At 50.1% G+C, this 24,283-nt stretch overlaps 1 protein-coding gene across 5 annotated transcripts in view; it reads right to left on the bottom strand.

Moving 5' to 3' along the window:
* FHOD3 (formin homology 2 domain containing 3) overlaps window positions 1-24,283 on the bottom strand; it is a 194,728-nt gene that overhangs the window by 70,773 nt on the left and 99,672 nt on the right. For all 5 annotated transcript variants that reach the window (XM_077304679.1, XM_077304680.1, XM_077304682.1 and 2 more), the window contains exons 4-6: window positions 21,252-21,319; window positions 17,009-17,114; window positions 1,906-2,000 (exon numbers count right to left, since the gene is read on the bottom strand). In XM_077304679.1, coding sequence (XP_077160794.1) covers window positions 1,906-2,000; window positions 17,009-17,114; window positions 21,252-21,319 — 269 coding nt within the window. The remainder of the gene's footprint in view (window positions 1-1,905; window positions 2,001-17,008; window positions 17,115-21,251; window positions 21,320-24,283) is intronic.

Below are 24,283 nucleotides of genomic sequence, written 5' to 3'. Positions count from 1 at the left end.
CTGTCCTTTGAGTCCCCCATCAATTGCAAGTCGTGGGAAATTAAGGTGCCCACTTTGGTTTCATAGGGAACGCAAGCAGGGCCACGACACCATGGTGACTCCTTTTCTGGGGCCCAGGGCCCAATGGACCTTTTATCCAGCAAGTTGGCTGTGCAAATTTTTAAGATCATGGCTTTGGCAAGAGCTACCTGGGCTAGCCAGTTTGGTGTCGTGGTTAGGAGTGCCGACTTCTACTCTGGCATGCCGGGTTCGATTCTGCGCTCCCCCACATGCAACCAGCTGGGTGACCTTGGGCTCGCCACGGCACTGAGAAAGCTGTTCTGACCGAGCAGGAATATCAGCGCTCTCTCAGCCTCACCTCCCTCACAGGGTGTCTGTTGTGAGGAAAGACTGTAAGCCACTTTGAGCCTCCTTCGGGTAGAGAAAAGCAGCATATAAGAACCAACTCTTCTTCTTCTTCTTCTTCTTCTTCTTCTTCTACTACTTCTAGCAATATGGCGCCTGGCTACGCTGGCAGAGGGTGCCGTTTTGTGGCAGCCATTCTGCGGTTGTGCTCACCCTGCTGTGCCAGAATTCCAAAGGGGCTTGCAGGCTCAAAAAGGCTGGTGGCCCCTGGTCTTCTTCTAGCTAGCAATCAGATTTTGGCAGATGTGCGGGGTTGGTCCTGGCTACACTTTGGATGGGAGGCCACCATGATGTGCAGAGTCCCTGTACAGAGCCAGGCAACAGCAAACTACCTCTGAGCATCTCTTGCCTTGACAACTCCTGGAGGGGCTTCCTCAGCTGTGCATTTGTGCCACTTGGTTACTCATTTATCAGGTGATAAGACCATATATGGTCATGTTGACCAGTTTCCCCGGCCTCCAATGGCCAATGATGGGCCCCGGATGGGCGTGTCCACAGCTCTGCTTCCTAACCGTATTCTGCATGCTTGCACCTCTTCTGGGGTTTCTCGAAAACCTGAAGAATGGTTCAGGGGTTTCTCAATGGTAAAAAAGTTGAGGCAGGCTGGCCTACACTCAGGCCATCTTGGAAGCTGGGCTGGGTCAATATTTGGACAGGAGACCACTGAGGAAGTCCAGGGTTGCCACGCAAAATCAGCCAATGGGAAAGCACCTCTGAATGCCCTCGTCTTGAAATCCCAACTAGTCATGATACACTTGACTGTGACTTTATGGTACTTCCCCACTACAATCACTTTCCAGGCTCCAGGTCAGCGGTTCTCAGCCTACCTGATGGCACGACCCCCTTTGGTTCACTGAGGCTCCTGCTAGCCCAGCCCCCATGGGGTTGTGCACTTCAGCAATCACGGAAGACCGAGGAAGCCAGCCCCATGGCGCAAAGGGGAAGCAGCCACATGCAAGCTCAGAGTTCTGCACCTGTGCATAGACGCTGGCTGGTGCACCACCAGCGCCCCTCCCCTCCCCTGGCCTCCTCGGGCTTCTATGATCACAGAAGCGGACAGAGCACACAACCCTATGACCCCATTTGAGTCTCCACTGAGGGACAGGATTCCTGGCCACATCTCCCCAAATATGGCAAAATTATCCAAGCAAGTCCCACCAAGTTTCTTCAGCACAGGCAAAAGGCTTACTGAGAGCTGGGAGACCGTACAGTGACAGCTGTGTGCCTTCCAGGTGCTGGGGCTACAGGCATCCAGGGATACCAAATCCCAAGCCCTGACACGAGTGGAGCTGGGGCGACTGGCAGGATGTTACCGCTGGGAAGTTTATTACCTGCAGTTTGAAATGAAAGCGTGGAGCCAGCTTGGCCGCAGGCCTGCCTAATCTAACCAAGTGTTTCAGTGTCACTTTGACGGCCTCTCATTCATTCTTCTCATGCATGCACAGGTTTGACATGTAGGGTACAAGTTCTCAAATGGCTGACAGATGGGATTCTCCTTACCTTTGACCCAATGAGGGTGTATAACCACTGGATTGTCTCATTATGATTTATCACACCGTTCATCCCATCTACATACAGCATTATTTGTCCCAGTGCTAAGGAAACAAAGAAGATAAAGAAAATTAGCTGCAATCACACACTGGAATTTTAAATGCTCCATGCTCCCCTTTTCCATCCAGCTGTATTCTACTGTCATTGCCATTAGCCATCCCCCCACCTCTAAACTTCAGCGGGTCATCGTTCTGAGCAGAGTCTGATGCTTTTCCAATTTAACTAAAGGCTCAGCAACTACTTGACTACCATCAGTTGGGTAGAATCTGGGCTGACGGAACTGCAAACCAGCGGAGAGGTACTGGGCAATGAAAGATTCAAATGTGTAGCCGTGTTGGTCTGAAGTAGCCCAATAAAATCAGAATCCAGAAGCACCTTTAAGACCGACAAAGATTTATTCAGGGCGTGAGCTTTCGAGTGCAAGCACTCTCCCTCAGACTAAGAACGGACCATCATAACAGAAGGAATATATATGCAAAAGTTAATCCTGTGACATTAGTAAACTGTGTCACAGCATCCACACAGCAACATGATAACTCCCTGCCAAACCAGCCAATCAAATCCCTCGAACCCATTTGTAGTTCACAAGGACATATCAGAAATAAAACTGTCAAAGCCAGTGATCCACGGCTCACAACCTACTATTAACTGCCGGCCCCATCTGTCTCCAGACCAGTGTGAAACTTTCTTACAAGTAGAAGCTAAGCTGGCAGCTATCTTGTCCTGGGACCAGAAAGTAGATAATGTAACAGGATTAACTTTTGCTTATGTATTCCTACTGTTATGATGGTCCGTTCTTAGTCTGAGGCAGAGTGCTTGCACTCGAAAGCTCACACCCTGAATAAATCTTTGTTGATCTTAAAGGTGCTGCTGGACTCCGATTTTATCGGGCACTGAAAGATCTTTCCCCAGCAGGAGGCCCGAGGAAGCCTTGTCCACTTCTGCTCCTAGGGAGCTGAGGACTCGATAACGTCCCCAGTCCTCAACTTCTGGTGAGGAAGGAAACTGAGGAGGAGGGAAGGGCAGGTGAAATGACTTTAGATATCTATACCGTGACAGGAGAGATGGGTTTCAGTTTCAGGATTGGCAGGAAATGGATTGCCAAAATATCACGCCCAATGATTTTGTACAGAATATCAATACGTGCAAAATAAAATTAAAGAATGTCAATGGGCCTCTTTCAAAACAAACCAACCCACCCATTATGCTTCCTGCAGAGAGGAGGGAAAGATCATAATAGTCGAGTTCTTTCCCAGGAAGAGCTTCTGTGGCATGCTGTGGAACACATCACCTGTCGGCTTTAATGCTGCCACGCACCTGGCAAAGCCCCTCAACACTGCCAGCCTGGGGGGGGGGGAGAAACTGGGAATGACAAGCAACCAGTCCTCCTGCTTGGCTGGCCGAAAGAATGCATATTCGTGAGGGTTCCGAATCACAGAGGTGAGACCACTGGTCACTCTAACCCTGTTCCTTCTAACCATCTCCCATACAGAACAACCTGGCTTGGAAGGGGTCCTGAACCTTCTCGCCTGTTTTGTGCCATCATGAACAAGGAGTCACTAAGTGTTGCGTAACCCTGCTCAGCACCTGGGGGTGGAGGCCCCGTCTGCTTCCCTGTTCACCAGCAGGTCTTAGTGACCCCCCCCCTGCTTCCATTTGTCCTTGGTTCGCTCTTTTTGCAGTAAAACTCTTTGTGTGAGATGGGAAAGGATTTGACCTGTCATTGAAGCAAATGCGAAACAAATTTTCTGCCCTGCACATCTTTTCCAAATTAATACTGAGCCTAAATTAAAGACAGCTAGAAACGGCACGCACCACTGGCAACCCAGATTGCCTGAGCCCGCAGGTAAGGCCAGGGCGGAGCATTCTTCCCGCGCTTGGAATCGCCATAAAAAGCTGCTCCCCGACAGCCGGCCCCATGCAAAGAAACCACAGCCATGCTCAAAAGAGATTCATGACTGTTTTAATCTGCTGCCGAAGGAGCTTATCGGACACGCCTCCGCAGGGAATCGGATCAGATCTGCTGCAGCCAGCAGGAAATCTCACACCTGGGAAGCAAAGGCTGGCAGACAGTCGGCTGCTGATTAGAGGAGGGGCAAAAAGGAGGCAGACGGACAGGTACATTGACTGAGGCTGGCGACCAGGGCAAAAAGGAGGCAATTTTAAAAAGAAACATGTGTGTGTGTGTTTTACATTGTGTGATCAAACAGCTGGAATAAAGCACCTCCAAGAACATGCCTGTCGGTCCCACCCACAAGCTTTCTCTCTCAAAGGTGAACATTGTCATCAGTTGCTGAGCATCCTTCCAACTGCAGGCTTCAGGGTTTACTAGTTACAGGGCTATTTCCTGGCCCTGAATCTCTGCAGCCATAAAACGGAGCCAGATGGAGGCAGGAGTCTCCATCAAGTGTTTAGATTGGGAGACTGTACTTCACACATAGTTGATTCTTTGGAAATTCCAGGGCTGAATTCTATGCCGGGCCAGCACAAGACACATCTGGATGTACAGCCCCCCCCCCCCCCTGTTCTCTTCCTCCGGCAGCTACCTTTGAACCTCAAAAATGCAAAGCTAAGGGGTGGTGCAGCTGCAGGGGGAGGTGGGACAAACCTGCTTTCCAGAGCCCCTTACACTTACAGACCCTGTGACTGTATCTGGAACTCCCCAAACCCCCATAAACCAGTGAGAACATTACAGTGCAGGTGGAGATATTAATAACCAAATCTGGGCTTCAGCTGTCACAACCCAAAATAGTGCCTGGAGGCCAACAGGGGGCAGCAAGAGCCTTCAGGGTGGGGTTACCAGCTGGCCTGGAGAAAAATGACTTGTTTCTTTGATAGGGATTTAGTGGGGTATTATCTACCAGGCAACATTTTTTACCTCCATGCCACGGAAAGATTGAATTTTTCATGGGACATTTCTACACTTCGTTTCTATTAAAGGGACAGGACACCCCCCTCCCCCCGGGCCAGTTGGCCATCCAGTTTGAGGGGATCTCTCCATGTGACTCCCTGCAGGTCCCCCCCCCCAAAATCTACACAGCCCATTAAACATCCAGTAGCCTGTCAGAACTCTTAGTGGGAAAAAGCCCACCTGTCCACTTCTGAGGAACTCTTGGTGGGTGCCAGAGAAAGTGCTGGTGGGCACCGTGTTGGGGGCTCCTGTCCTGAAACGCAAAGGGAAGGGAGTCCAGTCCGAGAGAGCTAGTGGATGCTTATAGGATGCCTGTGCAGCTATAGAGGGGGGCTAATGTGGTTCCACTTCGCTTTGAACTCTCCTTGTTCAGTATTCAGGCTTAGGGACTAATCAGCTTTGAATAACAGGGTGATCCTGGAGTTGCTCCCCCCTCCTTTTGCGTGACGCATGATCAGCATGACTTGGTGCCAAACCAACAGCAAGACATCCAAAGACCTTCCCAGGGGTTCTTCCTTCTTTGCACACTGTTCTAGACAACGTGGCATCTTTGTATTTTGAACCGGAGAGGAGTCCTGGGACACACGTCCTTCGCATGGGGAGAGAAGCACGTCTATCGTTGTCCTGGGGAGGTCCACGTTTGAGAACCGTCTGCCAAGTGAGGATGCTTGAAAGCTTGAGCCTCAGTATTCAGTGTGTTGGCAACCTCCTGTTCTCACGACGTGGTCAACAGTATGCTTCAAGCCCCTTTTTGGACTGGCAGCAGGCACTCTGCTTTTCTCCACAAAAAGTTTCCTGCTCCCCTCTTGGCATGAGAGAATTGTCTCTGTTACATGTTAACATTTAGAAGATACAAACTTCTCAAAGGTTTCCCCAAGGAGGGGTACATTTTAATTCTGCTGTTCGCCTCTCAGCTGTGTGAATCGTCTAGGTCAGGGGTAGTCAAACTGCGGCCCTCCAGATGTCCATGGACTACAATTCCCACAAGCCCCTGCCAGCGAATGCTGGCAGGGGCTTGTGGGAATTGTAGTCCATGGACATCTGGAGGGCCGCAGTTTGACTACCCCTGCTTTAAAACGTAGAAGGGAGCTGCTGACTGTAGAAGTTACCCAATTCCCCTTAGGCGGGTGGAGAGGCCAAATGGAGAACAACACCAGGAATGCCTTGGGAAGGCCCAAGAGGAAACCCAAATGCTGGCAGGGGCTTCTGGGAATTGTAGTCCATGGACATCTGGAGGGCCGCAGTTTGACTACCCCTGGTCTAGGTGCTCACCCAGAGATCATGAAGGGTGAAGTGCAGGTCCCCAAGCACTCCGAAATTCACTTCCAATGTGCTGAGAGTCATGGGTACACCAAGGTTAGGCAGAAGGGAAAGATGCCCTACTCCCCCCTAGGGTCGCCGGTAGGTTGGGCACTTTGGTCACTGAAGTGGCCGTTCCAGCCCAAAGCAGCCTGTACCACGGCCAAAGCATCCAGTCCTACTTGCCAGGCCCCCCTGGCCTCCGGCAAGGGATGGGGGTAGGGCTGCCTGATCCAGGAGGGTACAATGCCTTAGAGTCCCCCTCCAAAGCATCCATTTCCTCCAGGGAACTGACCTCCATTGTCTGGAGATGAACTGAAATTCCAGTGATGCCCAGGTCCCACCTGGAGACTGGCATCCCTAATCCTCCCCTAGCTATTCTACTAATGGTGCTGCAATTCAGTTAATCAATGGCCCAGCCACTTCACACCCCAGGGTTGCCTAGGGAATGGACAAGACAGTTTAACACCCTAGCAAGGCTTTGGAGCATGGATCCCATGACATTGTATCCCACTGAGGACCCTGTCTTTTGTACCTGGAGGACATTTATTTAAACATTTATTTGTTGATAAGGCCATGTTGACCCACCCACCCCATGGCCAATGATGGGTCTAGAGGGGGTGGGGAGGGGAGGGGCTCCACGTTGGCATGGACACCGTAATGCTTCCCAAACCTGTTCTGCACGATCTTACCACGTCTGGGGTTTCTCGAAGCCTGAAGATCATTGCAGGGGTTTCTCAAGGGTATAAATGCCAAGAAAGGCTGAACTACAGCATCAGGATGGGGAAACTGGGATGACATTCCAGGGAGTGGAAGGAGCAGCATTCCCTTCAGATATTGTCAAAGGTAAAGGTATCCCCTGTGCAAGCACTATGTCTGACCCTTGGAGTGATGCCCTCCAGCGTTTTCATGGCAGACTCAATACGGGGTGGTTTGCCAGTGCCTTCCCCAGTCATTACCGTTTACCCCCCAGCAAGCTGGGTACTCATTTTACCGACCTCGGAAGGATGGAAGGCTGAGTCAGCCTTGAGCCGGCTGCTGGGATCGAACTCTCAGCCTCATGGGCAGAGCTTTCAGACTGCATGTCTGCTGCCTTACCACTTTGCACCACAAGAGGCTCCCAGATACTTTAGGGCAGGGGTAATCACCCTGTGGTCCTCCAGATGTCCAGGACTACAATTCCCATGAGCCCCTGCCAGCAAATGCTGGCAGGGGCTAATGGGAATTGTAGTCCATGGACATCTGGAGGACCACAGGGTGACTATCCCTGCTTTAGGGCACCAGAAAGATCTACAAATATTACTGGACTTGACAAACTATTGACAAAGGACCGAGGCTGACAAACGCTGGGCTAAATTGGGGGTCCCAAGGCCCACTGCTGCTTCTTTGAGAGGTTCCACCCAATCGCTCTGACTGTACTGCAGGCCATCTCCTGAAGACTCCAAAAGTACAAAAGACTGCATCTAGATGCAAGAAGTCAAGAAGGCTGGAATGAAATTCCGCTTTTCCCTACCCGAAGGAGTCTCAAAGCGGCATACAGTCGCCGCCCCTTTCCTCTCCCCACAACAGACACCCTCTGGGGTGGGTGAGGCCGAGAGCCCTGAGATTACTGAAGTAGAAGAAGAGTTGGTTCTTAGATGCCACTTTTCTCTACCCGAAGGAGTCTCAAAGCAGCTTACAGTCACCTTCCCTTTTCTCTCCCCACAACAGACACCCTGGGAGGGAGGGGAGGCTGAGAGAGTTCTAAGATTACTGAAGTAGAAGAAGAAGAAGAGTTGGTTCTTATATGCTGCTTTTCTCTACCCAAAGGAGGCTCAAAGTGCCTTCCAAGGTTACCCAGCTGGCTGCAGGTGGGGGAGCGCAGGTTCAAACCTGACTCAGCAGATTAGAAGTCCGCACTGCTAACCACTACACCAAACTGTGACGCTGCTGGTGTCGGGCTACCAATTCCAGGCTGGGGGATTCCTGGAGATTTGGGGGTAGAGACTTTTGCTTTAGGATGCTTAGGGCTGATCCTGCGTTGAGCAGGGGGTTGGACTAGATGGCCTGTATGGCCCCTTCCAACTCTATGATTCTATGATTCTAGGAGGGAGGGTTTTTTTGGGACAGGGTCCTCAGTGGAGATTTGATGCTCTAGAGCAGCGGTCCCCAACCCCCGGTCCGGGGATGGTCCCAGTCCATGGATCAGTCGGTACCGTGCTGCGACTCCTCCTCATCCTCCTCCCTGGCTGCTGCCTCGGGGGCTGCCCTGCCACTCTGCCACCAGTTCACCTTTGGTGCTCTCCAGCGGCCACCATGGCTTGGGCTCCCCTTCGGCATGGCACTGCGCAGCTGCTGCTGGCAGCACCCCCCAGCAGGAGGCAGGAAGTCAGGGGCACTGGTGGGAAAGCAGGGACTCAGGTGGCGGCGACATCCCTTGGCAAAAGACTACCCCCCCCCGGCCTCAGTAAAATTGTCAAGCGTTGACCGGTCCCTGGTAATAAAAAGGTTGGGGACCACTGCTCTGGAGGCCCCTATCCGAAGCTGCCATTTGATCCAGGGGATCTGGTCTCCATCAACGGAAGAGCAGCTGTTATTCCATAAGATCCCCACCCCCACCTGGAGATTAGCAGTCCTACGCGGTGGACTCTGATCGCGGGTGGGCCGCAAAGGCCGCAAGTACACGAAAAGCACAGGACAAAGTAGTTTCAGGGCCTTTTACTCCACAAATGCTGGACTCAGACCAGGTTCAAGCCCCCCATTAGCCATGAAGGGACACCGGGTAGCTGGCCAGCCAGCCTGATGTTCTAAACACAAAAGATAACCTCCCTCAAACATTTTGGAAACAAACTGGGATGGCTCCACATACAGGGTTCCTTGTGGAGAGGGTCCCATGAACGGGAAATCTTTCTCCTTGCGAAGCGGCACAGAGCGAGGGAGACGGGCAGCTGTTGGGCTCACGAAATGTCAGGCTGGTGTCACAAATCTCCCGAGGGGCCAACTCAGGAGATTTAACCTCTCAGAGATCATTATAGCTTTAAGCCCTCGCTCAAGACAAACAGAACTTAATCCTGACTTTGAAGGTATGGAGAGAGGAACGTGATGCACCAAATCAACCACATCTTAAAAGGGGAAGATAATTATTTTCCACAGCCGCCCCCACCCCCCCAACCCAGCCTTCTGAGGCTTTTAAAGACACTACAAACAAAAGAATTGCAGGTGCAAGTTTCCTTTTATCAATCACTATCAATTTGGGATTGCACACCAGACTGGAATTCCAACACCTTTTCAAAGCAGCTGGTGAACTTAAGCTCCTTCCTCTCCCCCACCCCCCCGCCAAGGTGCTGCTCCCCTCAAAAGCGCAGGGAATGTGACATGTGGGCCCAGGAAATGTACCACTCAGGGCATTAAAAGCAAAGACAAAAAACTGGCCAGCCAGGGAGGGACGTCCTTCAAGTGACCCCATCCACAAAGCCCTGTAAGATGGAGCCTTTGATGAGCAGGGCTGGGAAGAAGAAGAAGAATTCACATCAATTCCACGGAATAGTATTATTTGCATTGTTAATACTGACCCAGTCCTGCCAATATTCAGAGAAATTACTGACTAACAAGATGACAGTCCTTGGTTGATAGTCATCAAAATTATTTATAAAAATTGTGCTTTATTAAAAACAAAGCCAGAGCCCACGTCTTCTGTGAGAGCATCTCAGCTCGCCTGCTCTGTCCATATCCTCTAGCGCAGGGGTAGTCAAACTGCGGCCCTCCAGATGTCCATGGACTACAATTCCCAGAAGCCCCTGCCAGCATTCGCTGGCAGGGGCTTCTGGGAATTGTGGTCCATGGACATCTGGAGGGCCGCAGTTTGACTACCCCTGCTCTAGCGTAAGAAGACACTGAAGCAGAGCCAGTGTGGCATAGTGGTTAGGGTGTGGAATAGGGAGGCCGGATTCGACCATCTCCCTCTGCCAGGGCAGCTTGCTGGGTGACTGACCTTGGGCCAGTGACATACTCTCAGCCTCACCTACCTCACAAGGTTGTGGTGAGGATCAGCGGACAGGAGGAGAAAGAGATGGCTCCCTTTGGGTGCCCACAGAGGGTGGGAGGTGGGGATGACAGCAGGGCCTGAATGAACCAAAATAGAAATTAAGGATCTGGCACAAAGCCATCCTGTCTGAATCTCAGTGGCGGTTGGGAATGTGGGGGCCGGTCTTCCTTCAGTCTGTCCCAAGGACCAGAGTTTTTGATTAGCCACCGTCACAATCAGGAATCTGTTTTTTTTAATGAAATCACAGCAAGTGGCTCAGTGAAAGCTGAACATGCAATAAAATGCATGAGGCTGCCTTAAACAGAACCCTCAAACCCAGCATCGCCTGCTCAGACGGGCAGTGACTCTCCAGGGTCTCAGGCTGAGTCCCACTTGCTCCTGGGGACTGTCACTCGGGGCTTTCTGCAAGCAAAGCAGAGGCTCGTCCACTGAGCCACAGCCCCTCCCCTCCGCCCTGAAGACCCTTCCTTCACATGTTACTGATTGGAAACGCACCCTTGTTTACAGTTTGCCGCCAGCCTTCCGCCAGGCTCCCCCAAACATTCACCCCCTGCCATAATGCACAACACACGCACCAGCAGTGTGAATCCCATCGCTAATAATTATTGCTCAAAACTTCCTAATACTTGGCAGTGCAAGGAAAGCGTTTTTCCCCACAGCTTCTACACTGGAGAGTTATTTACAGCTGGGCTGTCACGGAGCAGATTCATCTACTTGGGTGTCTGATATATTAGGAAGCACGCTTCCTGGCGCACAGAGAGGGGCACGCCCCCTGGACTTTTCCCACTATTGTCAGCATGCTAATGTTTGCGACGTCAGACTTTCACTTTTGCAGCACTGGAGGAAATGAGACCTTCTTGTGTAAAAGAGTCTTTCTCATTTTGCCTCCTTACGTGCTCTGAAAGCTGCTACACAGACATTTGCATTTCAGTGTTGTAACTGTTTTGAATTGTAGTGCATTTCCTCTTTCCCTTCTCCTGTGCAGGGGCTTGCTGATTATGACTTCTGTCATGAAAACAGTAAACAAGAACTAGATTTCCACCGCGTGGCTTCCGGGGGAGGGAATCCCTTGCAAGCCCCACACAGCACTTGGCTGCCCTGTTCTGCACAACAAAATGCCAGTGGCACTTTTAAGGCCAACACAGTTTTATTCTGTCTCTAAGGTTCTGTATGCATGCACCAAAGTTTGGACTCAAAACTTTGTTTTGGAAGAAGAATAAAGAAGAAACCTTTTTACATGCACCACTAGGGGGCAGGAGACCTGCACTGATTGTAGCAATGAGGATTTTGTACACATGGAGAACAACATTCTCTCAGTAGAACTTACTCTTGGGAGCAGGAATGAATCCTAGCAGGAGCTCCCTGTTCTACATCGGAGTCCTGTTCTACATCGGAAAGTGCTGTCAAGTCACAGGTGAGCCCGCAGGGTTTTCAAGGCAAGAGACGTCCCGAGTCTGGAAAATCTATTTAAAGAATGCTGAGCCATCTTGTGGATGTACATCACATGTTCATTGTTGTTATTGTTGTTAGGTGCGAAGTCGTGTCCGACCCATCGCGACCCCATGGACAATGATCCTCCAGGCCTTCCTGTCCTCTACCATTCCCTGGAGTCCATCTAAGTTTGCACCGACTACTTCAGTGACTCCATCCAGCCACCTCATTCTCTGTCGTCCCCTTCTTCTTTTGCCCCAGCATTAGGCTCTTCTCCAGGGAGTCCTTCCTTCTCATGAGGTGGCCAAAGTATTTGAGTTTCATCTTCAGGATCTGGCCTTCTAAGGAGCAGGCAGGGCTGATCTCCTCTAGAACTGACCGGTTTGTTCGCCTTGCAGTCCAAGGGACTCGTAAGAGTCTTCTCCAGCACCAGAGTTCAAAAGCCTCAATTCTTTGACGCTCGGCCATGGGGTACCTTTAAAAGGTGGTAACGGGCCAACCCAAGGCAGGAAGTGGTCTGTGCCGGGAGAAAGGGTCTGTAAAGTTGGTGGGTTCCAGGTCAGGAAGGGCTTTGAAGGCTGCGATCTAGGACCTTGAATTGCAGCCAGGGCAACTGTTTCATCAAACTGGTGTCACAAGTGAATCATGGCCAGTGGAGCCCTTACAGCAAGCCAGGACAAGCAAGTCTCCCCAGCTCCTCAGGCATCCTGCCCAAGGGATCCCCATGAAAAGCCCGTTCTAGCAGCCCAATTTGGAGGCTGCAGAAGCATGGGTGGGTGCTGGTGGTTTACAGCAGAGTATAAGAGGAAAATAAGTTTCTGAACGGGATCTAAAAAGAAATGATAAAAGGTGCTTCTAGTAACCATTCCTCCCTGCATTTCAAACAAGAAGTGAGGTTTGAACCTGCAGCCAGCTGGGTGACCTTGGGAGTCACTTTGAGACTCCTTTGGGTAGAGACAAATTAACTTTATCTGACAAGGTCAAATGGACTTCATCCTGATTCCACAGGTCCATCTGGCCCTTCAGGATTATCTGCTGCTGCCTTCTGAATCCTGCTAAAACCCAGATGCACACTAGAAGTCAGTCATCCTGGACCCAAGGAGAGGTTTCCACACTTGAACAACTTGTGGCCAAGTTCAAGAACCTGAGATAGGTTCCATTTTCCCTGACAAGCAAAAAGTTAATCCATTCCACGCCCAGTCAACAGACAGAAAATGTATTGGCACGTAGATGTCACACTGTCAACATCGGTCTGTTAGCTTTGATATCAAGCAATAAAGCACCCAACAGAACCAGGGATCCACAGATCCAGACAATGCAGTTTGATGCTCCCTAGTTAAGAATGTATCCCCCCTACCGTGGAGGGGGGCTTATTTCCTCCTTTTTCACAGGGTCTGCCTAGGACCAAGCCTCACGTTTCATGGGAATTGCACCAGCAGAAAATCACAGACAAAGATCTGTTTTCATGTAGACAGAGGAGGCAATCTGCAGCGTCTTGGTCCTGTCAGATTCCCAAACAAGGGGAACCCGTAATTTTATGGTGTTATTATTCCTCAGCCCTACGGAGAAGCCTGAGAACTACAGAGGAGCAGACATAACATGAAAGGGAGGGAAAGACATTTTTCATATCCTGAGATGGACAAGAGAGAAGCTCTGTTTATTTGTAGCTTTCTAAATTATTATGTGGCGGTTAAACTTATGAACTCTGTAGTGGTTTGAAGGCCAATTCCCATGACAGGACGTAAAGAATTTATACACACCCATTACAGAGTACCAGACTACGCCTGCAAATCGGTACAAACTGGTATTGGCCTTAACACTAAGGGTGAAAAACCAGAATTGTTGTCAATGGTGTTTCATCAGACTGGAGGGAGGTGAGTAGCGGGGTACCTCAGGGCTCGGTGCTCGGCCGGTACTTTTTAACATATTTATTAATGATCTAGATGAGGGGGTGGAGGGACTACTCATCAAGTTTGCAGATGATACCAAATTGGGAGGACTGGCAAATACTCCAGAAGATAGAGACAGAGTTCAACGAGATCTGAACACAATGGAAAAATGGGCAAATGAGAACAAGATGCAATTTAATAAAGATAAGTGTAAAGTTCTGCATCTGGGTCAGAAAAATGAAAAGCATGCCTACTGGATGGGGGATACACTTCTAGGTAACACTGTGTGTGAATGAGACCTTGGGGCACTTGTGGATTGTAAGCTAAACATGAGCAGGCAGTGTGATGCAGCGGTAAAAAAGGCGAATGCCATTTTGGGCAATGGTCAGACCACACCTGGAGTACTGTGTGCAGTTCTGGAGGCCTCACTTCAAGAAGGACGTAGATAAAATTGAAAGGGTACAGAGGAGAGCGACGAAGATGATCTGGGGCCAAGGGACCAAGCCCTATGAAGATAGGTTGAGGGACTTGGGAATGTTCAGCCTGGAGAAAAGGAGGTTGAGAGGGGACATGATAGCCCTCTTTAAGTATTTGAAAGGTTGTCACTTGGAGGAGGGCAGGATGCTGTTTCTGTTGGCTGCAGAGGGGAGGACACGCAGTAATGGGTTTAGACTTCAAGTACAACGATATAGGCTAGATATCAGGAAAAAAAATTCACAGTCAGAGTAGTTCAGCAGTGGAATAGGCTGCCTAAGGTGGTGAGCTCCCCCTCACTGGCAGTCTTCAAGCAAAGGTTGGATACACACTTTTCTTGGATGCTTTAGGATGCTTTGGGCTGATCCTGCATTGAGCAGGGGGTTGGACTAGATGGCCTGTGTGGCCCCTTCCAACTCTATGATTCTATGATTCTAATTATGCTACATCTCAAGCGTCTTGTCCAACTACTACACCGAGAATTCTTCTGGACCTGTCACAAGGCAGAAGAGAAGGGCCAAGGTGGTCGGGGCCCTAGAGACCAAGCCCCTTGAGCGTGTTCAGGCTGGAGAAGAGATCGAGGTGGTGGTGGTGGACCCTGGAAGGCTCCCTTGAAGGACCAGAGAGGCTATCCCTCCCAGGAGGGCAGGGAACTGTTCCTGGTGCCAGCAGAGGCCTTGCAATCATGGGCTTAAAGTACCAGTGGAAAGGTACCAGCTGTTTTTCATTTTTGAAGGAATGGCCTATTTATATGGTTGTACACGAGGGATACGAAACCTTTTTTGGTGCCGACTTTTGCGTTCATTTTCATTTCAAACGTTTTGTTCTCTCTCTGCTGCCCCAGTTGGTGCTATGAACTCCGTGTGCTTCCATTCCCACATGGCATGTAGTGGCAGCACCTGCCTGTGAGTCAGCAGGGCTCAGTCTGGGAAGCTGCAATGCCTCTTCTGGCCTCTGTGGTGGGGGCAGTCAAGAGCAAGGGATTCCAGACTTTCAACCAGGGTTTCTCAACCAGGGTTTCTCTACAGCCCTGGAATGATTTCTTGAAAGGGGGGGGGGGTAATAAATTTTTAAAATATTTTAAAATTCTGTTTTATGACCACATATGGTCATGTCAACCCACCCACCCCTTCCCAAAATGCCCAATGCTGGGCCTGGAGGGGGCGGGAAGGGGAGGGGCCCCGGATGGGTGCTTCCTCAGTTCTGCTTCCCAACCATGTTCTGCATGATTGCACTACTTCTGGGGTTTCTTGAAGCCTGAAGAATGTTTTGGGGGTTTCTCCATGGTAAACAAGTTGAGGAAGTCTGCTTTAAATGATGACAGCTCCCTTTGATACTGCGGGGGTTGGTGGGACAGGGAGTCCATAGGTCAGACCCTGTGGGGCAGGGTGGGCTGATTTCAGCCCTGAATGGTGTGTTGCTTTTTTTCTAGGATTCCAGTATTTGGGTTGGCAGAAAGTGAGGTCAAGTCACAGCGGATTGAAAATCCCCCCCCCCCCCCGAGTTCTCAAGGCAAGAGATGAACAGAGGTGTCTTCTTGTTGCCTGCCTCTGTACAACTATCATGGGTCAACTATCATGCACCCAAGGCCCTGCTTAGCATCTGAGATCTGATGAAGCTGGGCTAGTCCAGGCCATCCAGGTTGGGGCACCTGAATTCTACCACTGTGCATATAGTTTTGAAGCGAGATTAATTAAGCTCTGATGGTCAAGAGATCTTAAAGATGTTGCTTAAGAGCACAGGATCAGACCAAGGTCTGCCTACATGTTCAGACAAGCAACCAGCAGTAGCCCACGGATGGTCCTTGTCTGTTCTACCTCTGCTTCAAGTTATGATCGATGCAAATCAAATTGCGCTTTCAGGGGGTTCTTTGAGACAAATTCAACAATCACTTCCCATTTGTCACTCCGACATGCTTTTCTTGTATTTTGGTCACTTCTGACAGTACTGAAGTCGCGCACAAATTCAGAAACGAACGTAACCAGAGGGCATTTCACAGCACACCCGTGGCCTGGAGACAGTTCAGGAATCTGATTTCCCAGCATGGACCCATACCAGCATTTGTTCTAAAACGGGTACCCAGGTGACATCACAGGCATTCTGTTTTATAAATAGCTGTAACAGCCAGTGGCTCAAGAGCAGGATTCCTAAGGAAACCAGGTAGTTGTTCCTGAGGCTGCCTACAGATGCACAGACTGTAGAAGCAGCACGTCCAATTCTGCTGACGCTTCTTAGAAGTCAAGGATATTTTATAGGAGAGGCCGTGGTACATTCACTGCCCCGGAAGAAATCTATTTCTCAAAGCTAACACGGGCTACTATTGAACCGGGGCAGCCACAAAGCACAGAGTGGCTCCCAGCATCCATGCAAGTCTGTGGATACGCCCCTCAGAGCAGGTTTCAAAGAAAACAAGATTCAGCAAGAGAGGACAACCGTTCAAAGACTCTGTCTGTAGCCCTCCTGAATGGGCCTCAGGGAGCCTCCTGCATTGTGCCCCACCTACTTCGAGTCTTTCTCCATCCAACCAGCCATCAACAGCAGGCTTCCCCAGTGTAGAACTAGTGGGCACCTGGTGCTCACCACGCAGAGTTTTGTGGCTCTGCTCACCCCCCCCACACACTGGGTCAGAAGGCAAAGGTGTCCCCAGGCTCAAAAAGGTAGGACACCCCTACTCTACTGACCCCACAGACCACAGGGACCGCCTGCTGTGCCATCTCTGTCTGCAGTCCTAAAAACAAAACAAAACAAAAACAAGACTGATTTAGAAGGCCTCTGGTGTGACTCCAAATAAGGTAGTTCCTGGTGCAATCCTAAGGAAATTTTCTTGAACAGACTTGGGTGGGATTTTGAGCAGACCTGCTTGGGATTGCACTTCAGAACTGTAAGGAGGTTTGGGAACCAATTTTCTGCTAGAAAGCAAGACAAAAATGCAGCCGAGTCGTAAAGGGGGCGAGGTTGCAGGAGGAGGAGGAGGAGGAGGAGGAGGAGGAGAGCTGATTACAGAAGCAAATGGAGTTTTGGTACCTCTCAAGATGTAATTCTGGTAGTTCTGGTCCGCCTCTGCGCCCACTTTTATTAAGCACGTCAGCCCCTCAGCCACAACAAATTCATGGACCAAGTCCTTGTCATCCTGTCAAGAAAAGAGAGACAGAAGGAGGGAGAAAATTAGATGCTTCTTGTCATCCTCAAAAGCCCTTTCAGAGCTTCTGTGATGCAGACAAAGACGAGACAGAGAGGGTCATCGTCCGCTCTGGATGTGGCTGTGGAGTTCAGGTACATGTTTTTATCAGAGTCATTTCAGAACGGATGCAAAATCTGGAAGAACTGGCACCAGGAACAAGAGCACCAGGAGCACCATAAAGACCAGGGGTAGTCAAACTGCGGCCCTCCAGATGTCCGTGGACTACAATTCCCAGGAGCCCCTGCCAGCGAATGCTGGCAGGGGCTCCTGGGAATTGTAGTCCACGGACATCTGGAGGGCCGCAGTTTGACTATCCCTGATAAAGACTAACAACATTGACAGCAGGGTAGGAGCTTTTGTGACTGCCCTCCACAAAGGTTGTTAGACTTCAAGGTGCTCCTGGACTCTTGTTTTTCTCTGCTGCTGCAGACAGACCAACACCCTACATGTTCTACAATAACTGCTATGCACCATCGTCATAACTGACTCACGGCAACCCCAGGACCACGTGGTTTCCAAGGCAATGGTGGCATGCAAATGTCTTTTTCTGCGTGGCAATCCCAGATCCCCCATTGCACCCACCACAGTGCGTGGGGATTCCAAAACTGGCCACAGGCACAAATGGTGACCCCCTGCCCCCCTCAGACTCCAACTGCATTCCTGGTCCTTGGGCTGCCCAAGGGGAGATTTGTGCTCAGATCAGAAAATGGGCCCAGTCCGCACTGGAACTCATCTGGCGCACGCCTGTGTTCTGACTGCATGCAGTAATAATGCAGTACAATGTACATTTTGAATTGGTGCACATTAAAAGACAAAAGTCGTACAGCCCCGCTGATGCAGAGGTGAGTCAAAAGCCAGCATGGACCAAGAAATCTGACATGAAACTTCACAAATCCTTAAGCTACATATATATTTTTCTATTAAAGGAAGGGGGGGGGGAATAGAGCAAAGGGGAACTTAAAACACAGCTATGCCACAGACATAAATGTGCACTTTGCGCATTAGATATTTTTATCATGTATTTATAACATGGTGGGGCCAAAAGAGGACCCAACCATCTGGGTGGTGCAGAGGGAGATGAAAGGCATCCCAGCTCATTTCTCTTGCATTAAAAGGGGACTGTTTACATCTTTTTGAAGGAGGGTAATCTTTTCAGGCCCATTAACTGGCTGATTTGCCAGGGTGGGTGACCTCAAATGTAAAAGGCAATTCTTGAAGCAGGGAATAGTTCCTGCTTTCCAGATTCTTTTCTCCCCCCTCCTTCCTTTTTTCAAGACATTTGGCTGACAGAATACGAAGCAGAGTAACACTTTGTGCAGCATATGTAACTAGAGGAGAGGGAGAGAAGGAAATTGTCCTTGGGCAGAAAAATGAGCTTCTCCAGTAATATCCAGAAGATTAATGGCTTGCCTCCTCTCTCAGCTGTGGTTCCCCCCCCCCATGTATCATGAACCTCCACGTTCAAAGGCAGTCAACCTCTGGATCGCAGGGTCAGAAGGCAACATCAGGAGAAAGCCTCTGCCCTGTTGCTGGCCCTCCAGAGAAATTGGCTGGCCACTGTGTGAGACAAGAGGCTGGATGACCCAGCAGGGCTGAGGTCCTTATGAAGGCCTCAGCCTCTCTGCCTTTTTGCTGGCTATCCAGAGGAATTGGCTGGCCCCTGGGTGAGACGGGAGGCTGGACTGGAGGGACCCTCCCTGGCCTGACACAGCAGGGCTCTTCTGAGGGTCTTCTCAGGGGAAGGCCTCGGCCTCTCTGCCCTGTGGCTGGCCCTGCAGAGGAACTGGCTGGCCCCTGGGTGAGATGGGAGGCTGGACTGGAGGACCCTCCCTGGCCTGACCCAGCAGGGCTCTTCTGAGGGTCTTCTCAGGGGAAGGCCTCGGCCTCTCTGCCCTGTGGCTGGCCCTGCAGAGGAACTGGCTGGCCCCTGGGTGAGATGGGAGGCTGGACCCAATGGACCACTGAGGAGTTTAATCACTGCTTAATCACATGTTTATAGATTGTTTTATGTACTGTTGTTGTTCTTATGTAAACCGCCCTGAGCCCCCGGGGAGGGCGGTATATAAATATAATAAATAAACAAACAAACAAACAAACAAAATAACATAATCTATTTTTCATGGCTAATGCCAAAATTTTAAAGTCACAAGATTAAATTTAACATTTCAAAATGCTGGTTTTATCATGGAGAAGCTATCATCCCAGAGCTGATCGGGAAGGGCAGAATGCAGGTGGAAAATTAAATTAATCAAAAATATGTTTTCTGTTCTTTGCAACAGAACGGCATTAGCTCCCTTCAGCCAAAACTCCTGGGGCCCGAATCTCCAGCAGGGTGGGGCCTCTCCGTCACAAGCCGCTCCAGAACATCCTACCCTGGAATCAAACGTCACCCGCTCCAGTCCTGGAGGAGTCATCCATCATCCCCTTTTATGAACAGGGGTGTTTCCGCCTGCGCGACACACCTCTTCCCTCGCACAACGAGGCCCTTGGAGAATGCTCCTCAAGATGAGTGATTACTCTTTAGGAAAAGGAGTGTGTGACATTTGATTTCTCTCACTGATAGGATTCTGTGCCTCCGAACACCTCCCAGTTAATCTTTTCAACAGGCTGAAAGAGAGCGGGAGCGAGAGAGCTACCCTACGAGCTCTGAAAAGCACAATTGTTAGAAATGATTAATGGCACAGCGACATAAGTTTCAAAGGGGCGGCGGGGGGGGGGGGGAACCCTGCCGGGAGAACAGAAATTCTCCATAACTGGTTTTGCTTCCAACCTGACTGCCTGAGATCTGCACTGCACCGGGACTTAAAACGGCGCACAAATCTGACGTGAGTTTATATGGAAATGGTTTCTGGTTAAGGGAGATGCCAACAGCCAGCTGCAATAACTACAGAACCCAACGGAACCTCTTTTACACCACCTGGCTAGCTGCTGCACCAGCAGGATGGTGCAACTGGTGACTTACCAAGCAACTCCCGCCCCATCAGAGGCAGGCAACTGGCCCTGTTTCATGGCCTGCAGAAATTGAGTGGTTTTCCAGCATCTGTCCCCGATTAGCGTAAGCACTGCCTGGGTTGCGTTCAGCTTGCTGGGTCACAAATCTGAAGGAATCCCAAAGTGCGAGTGGATCTAATTCCTTAGGACAGAAAATCCCCTTACAAAGTGATATGCAGAGAATTCCCCATTGGGGGAAGGGGCTTATAATTCTATTCTGTTCTGTTCTATATTCTATTCTCTACTGCTTTTTCTTCCCAGGGATGTGTTTCATTTCCATGACCTGCTATCTCCACTCCCCATTAAATTACTTTTGCTTCTGACACCAAACTTGCGCCTACTCTGTGCATTTGATGGGTTAAGAATGCCACAGCCAGCGTACACGCACCCGACTGGCAGATTCCCCCCCCTCGCTTTTAAACTGGGAACGGGGACTCTTCCGCCTGTCATTGGGACTGGAGTTGTGCCCACAGAACTAAACAGGCACCTGATACCGTTCGCTTTATTTATCGAGACGGAAGGTGAATTCAATTTCCCCTCTTCCCACAAGTTTCTACCTGGAGGCACAACGCTAAAGACACAACCTTCTGGCACAACCTTCTGGCTGCCAGACAATTGTAGGCTATCCTGGTTGCGCTAGGTGTGCATGGAAACCCTCCCCCCCACCCCCCGCTCTTCAAGGACTCCCCCTCTGCTTCTACGACTGCCTGGCTGAGAACACAACAGCATTATGACCAGGGCTGGGCGCTTTGGCCATGTGGCGCTGGCCTCTTCGGACACGAACGGCTGCTTCGGACACCAAAGCGCCCAACCCTAATTCTGACCTCTTTCTCAGTATTAAAGAGCTTTTCTCGCTTATGTCCCAGCAGGACAGGCAGATTTCTTGACTAAGGTCCCTTATTCCTTCTCAGAATATTCTCTTCAAACTGTTTCAAGCACTTTGGGTAAACTGTCGTGACGGCAGGACAGGCGAGAAATGAATTCATGGTGGGTTGGAACTCTGAATGAAGCAAGAACACATCAGGTCTTTTGATCGAGCCGGAAACGGCACTCCCAAGACAAACTGAGGCCAGCCCCGGAAGAGCACGCACTCACTTGAAATATCTGCTTCAGGGAGAAGAGGGCCCGCCTCAGCTCCCGTCCGCTGGAGTTGTAGAGTTTTTCTGAAAGAAAAGACAAAATAAAGTAAAATGTAAAAATACTCTAACAACAACCACAAAATCCTGACCTATCTCATGGCTCTTGGTATCCACGTCACCCACACTCACTGTAGCACCACAGGGCCTCTTCCAGTTCCTCACAGGGGTGACCACTCTTGGTTCGGAAATTCCCGGAGATTTGGGAGTGGCGTCTGGGTAGGGTGGGGGCTGGGAACACAGGTATGATCCCATAGAGCAGGGGTGGCCAAACTGTGGCTCTCCAGATGTCCAGACTACAATTTCCATGAGCCCCTGCCAGGACATGTAGTCCATGGAGCGCTGGAGAGCCACAGACTGGCCTCCCCTGCCCTAGAGTCTGCCTTCCAAAGCAGCTTCCCCCCACACCCCCGTCTCTGATTTCCTTAAACAGGACAGCTGTCGTTCTAAATGTGGAGGTTCTCCTCAGTCACCGTGGCTGGCCCCCACTTATCCTCCACGGATCCATGACAGACCCATCCTCCCTGAATCTTTCTGATGTACCTAAAAAGAAGAGGTGGGGTTTTGAAAGGACATAGAAGAAGAAGAAGAAGAAGAAGAAGAAGAAGAAGAAGAAGAAGAAGAAGAAGAGTTGGTTCTTAGATGCCGCTTTTCCCTACCCGAAGGAGGCTCAAAGCGGCTTACAGTCGCCTCCCATTCCTCTCCCCACAACAGACATACACGTTGGCCCTCTTCATGTGAAGGAAGAAATCACAATGGTCATGTGTTGTAATCCCAATACCCCTGCCAATAGGAAAGAAATACCACAGGCCATTGTTTGCACACTACCCAACCAATTTTATGTCCTTGGCATTGAGCAGAGTCTGTGGACCAGCTCTCTCTCCCTCTCTCTCTCCCTCTTTTGCAGTTTGCACAACAGTTTCTTCCGTGTACAGTCGACAAATTCCCAATGCAAAACACTGCAAAGAGGAATCTCTTTTGGAGTCCAGGACTCAGATATACATTTTAATGACCCCATCCCAAGAATTAATTCACTGGCATGTACAAGTACATTACATTGCTTGTCTGGTGACATCAGAGTTTTGTCAGAACAGACCATGTTTGCTGGATCTTATATTTCACTGTGCTTTACTGTCTTTGTGTGCAAAATAAGAACAAAATTCTCCCTTGGACAGATGCCACCATCTGGTCTTCGTTAGAACTAAATTCCCTTCATTTTCACACGTGTCCCTGACACAGTTACTTCCAGCATGCCACCAAATATGGGGTTATTTGCACAGGTTTCTAAAAAGCCTGGAATGGGTTGTGTTTGCTGTGGATTTTTTTTATATATAGAGAGAGAGATAGCAAATCCAGGTCTCATAACCTATTTGAGTGATTTATGGCCTCACAACCAATCCTTGCTTGAACCACGAGGAAAGGTAGGGTAAAATGTGTGTTTAAATAAATAAACCGAGAAATCCCTGACCCAACAGAGTCTCCATCTGCTTCCAGAGACAGTAATCCAATTTGAGACCCTGCAGAACCCCAGATACCAGGCCCAGTCAAAAACGGTCTTAGCGTAACTAAATGGGGCACAATCTGTGTAGTTTCCAGAGGAATTCCAAAATTCAAATCTGAGAGAAGCACATTTTTTCTCAAAAAAAAAAAAATATTCTGTTCAAATTCCCAGAGCAGGATTCCCAAACCTATGTAAGGTCTCCCATGTAAGATGCAAAAGTCATCACAGAATTTTCTATAGAGTTCTTTGATTTTCCACTGTAATAGGTTTTTGGTATTTGGGAGGTTAACATATATTGCAACATGTCCCCTATTAACGACACTCTAGTTCAGGGGTAGTCAAACTGCGGCCCTCCAGATGTCCATGGACTACAATTCCCAGGAGCCCCTGCCAGCGTTCGCTGGCAGGGGGCTCCTGGGAATTGTAGTCCATGGACATCTGGAGGGCCGCAGTTTGACTACCCCTGCAGTCTAGTTGAACCTCGTGTGTATGGCCTGACCCTCTCCCTGTCAATGACTCTCTCCCCCTCCCCTGTGATCCTTGATCGCATCAGCTCAATTAGTCCCAGGGAGGCAATCAGTTAGGTGGAATCAGCTCCTCCTCTTATTGGCAAAGCCACACTAACATCTGGCGACACGTTAACAGGAAGCAATTTTGCTCAATCTGCTGCAACCCCGGAGACCTCCTTGCTTCCCCTCCCGGACACTGCTCTGCTGGGTTGAAGTTTCTTTTTTCAAGAATTCTGTGAGCAACAATCTGTCAAGAGTAAAAAGGGTCAACTCCAGGTTGGGTGGTGGGAATGGAAGTGGCAAAGGGCTTAGGATGACCCTGGGGGGTGGTTTGGTTTTTCCTGACTCTGCACAAACCTGGACCTCCGTGACAGGCTCTCATCCAAGTACTACAGACCCTGCCGAGGAGGCATGAGACTGGGCTAGCCCAGGCCAGCCAGGTGAGGCCCCAGATTGTGCAGGTAAGCCCCAAGCCGCCATTGAACCGTGTCTGGTCATGGAAGCAGACCACTCAGGAGGAAGAACCTGTGATGCCGGAACCCCTGAGCACGTCCTCTTGCTCACATGAAAGAACCCAGAAGCTGGGGGGGGAGGGGGGAGTTCCGTGTTGGGAAATCCCTGGAAAATTGAGGGTGGAGCCTAAGGAGGGAGGAGCATCAGGGAAGGCCCAAGGCCACAGACTCTACTGTCTGACGTTGCCATTTTCTCCAGGAGAATTGATCTCTGGAAATCAGCTGCCGTGCTGGGGGATCCCCGGGTTCCGCCTGGAAGATGGCAACTCGAGACGCTGGGTCTGTACTCTCTTCCACTGCTGCCTCTTGTCCAATGTGTCAAAAAGCCCCCTCTGCATGACCTATCGCTTGCTAAAGTCAAATGCCTGGCGCAGAGGGGAAGGAATCTAAAACAAAAATCTGGATATTTTTCAATAGGCATATAAAACTAATTATTGCAACATGCCGTTCTTCTATTGAATGTCAGGCA

This window comes from Paroedura picta, chromosome 11, assembly GCF_049243985.1.
Source record: "Paroedura picta isolate Pp20150507F chromosome 11, Ppicta_v3.0, whole genome shotgun sequence".
In the NCBI taxonomy this organism is placed as follows: Eukaryota; Metazoa; Chordata; class Lepidosauria; order Squamata; family Gekkonidae; genus Paroedura; species Paroedura picta.
The sequence above is the reverse complement of the archived record's forward strand: the minus strand, read 5'-3'. Positions and strand labels throughout refer to the sequence as shown.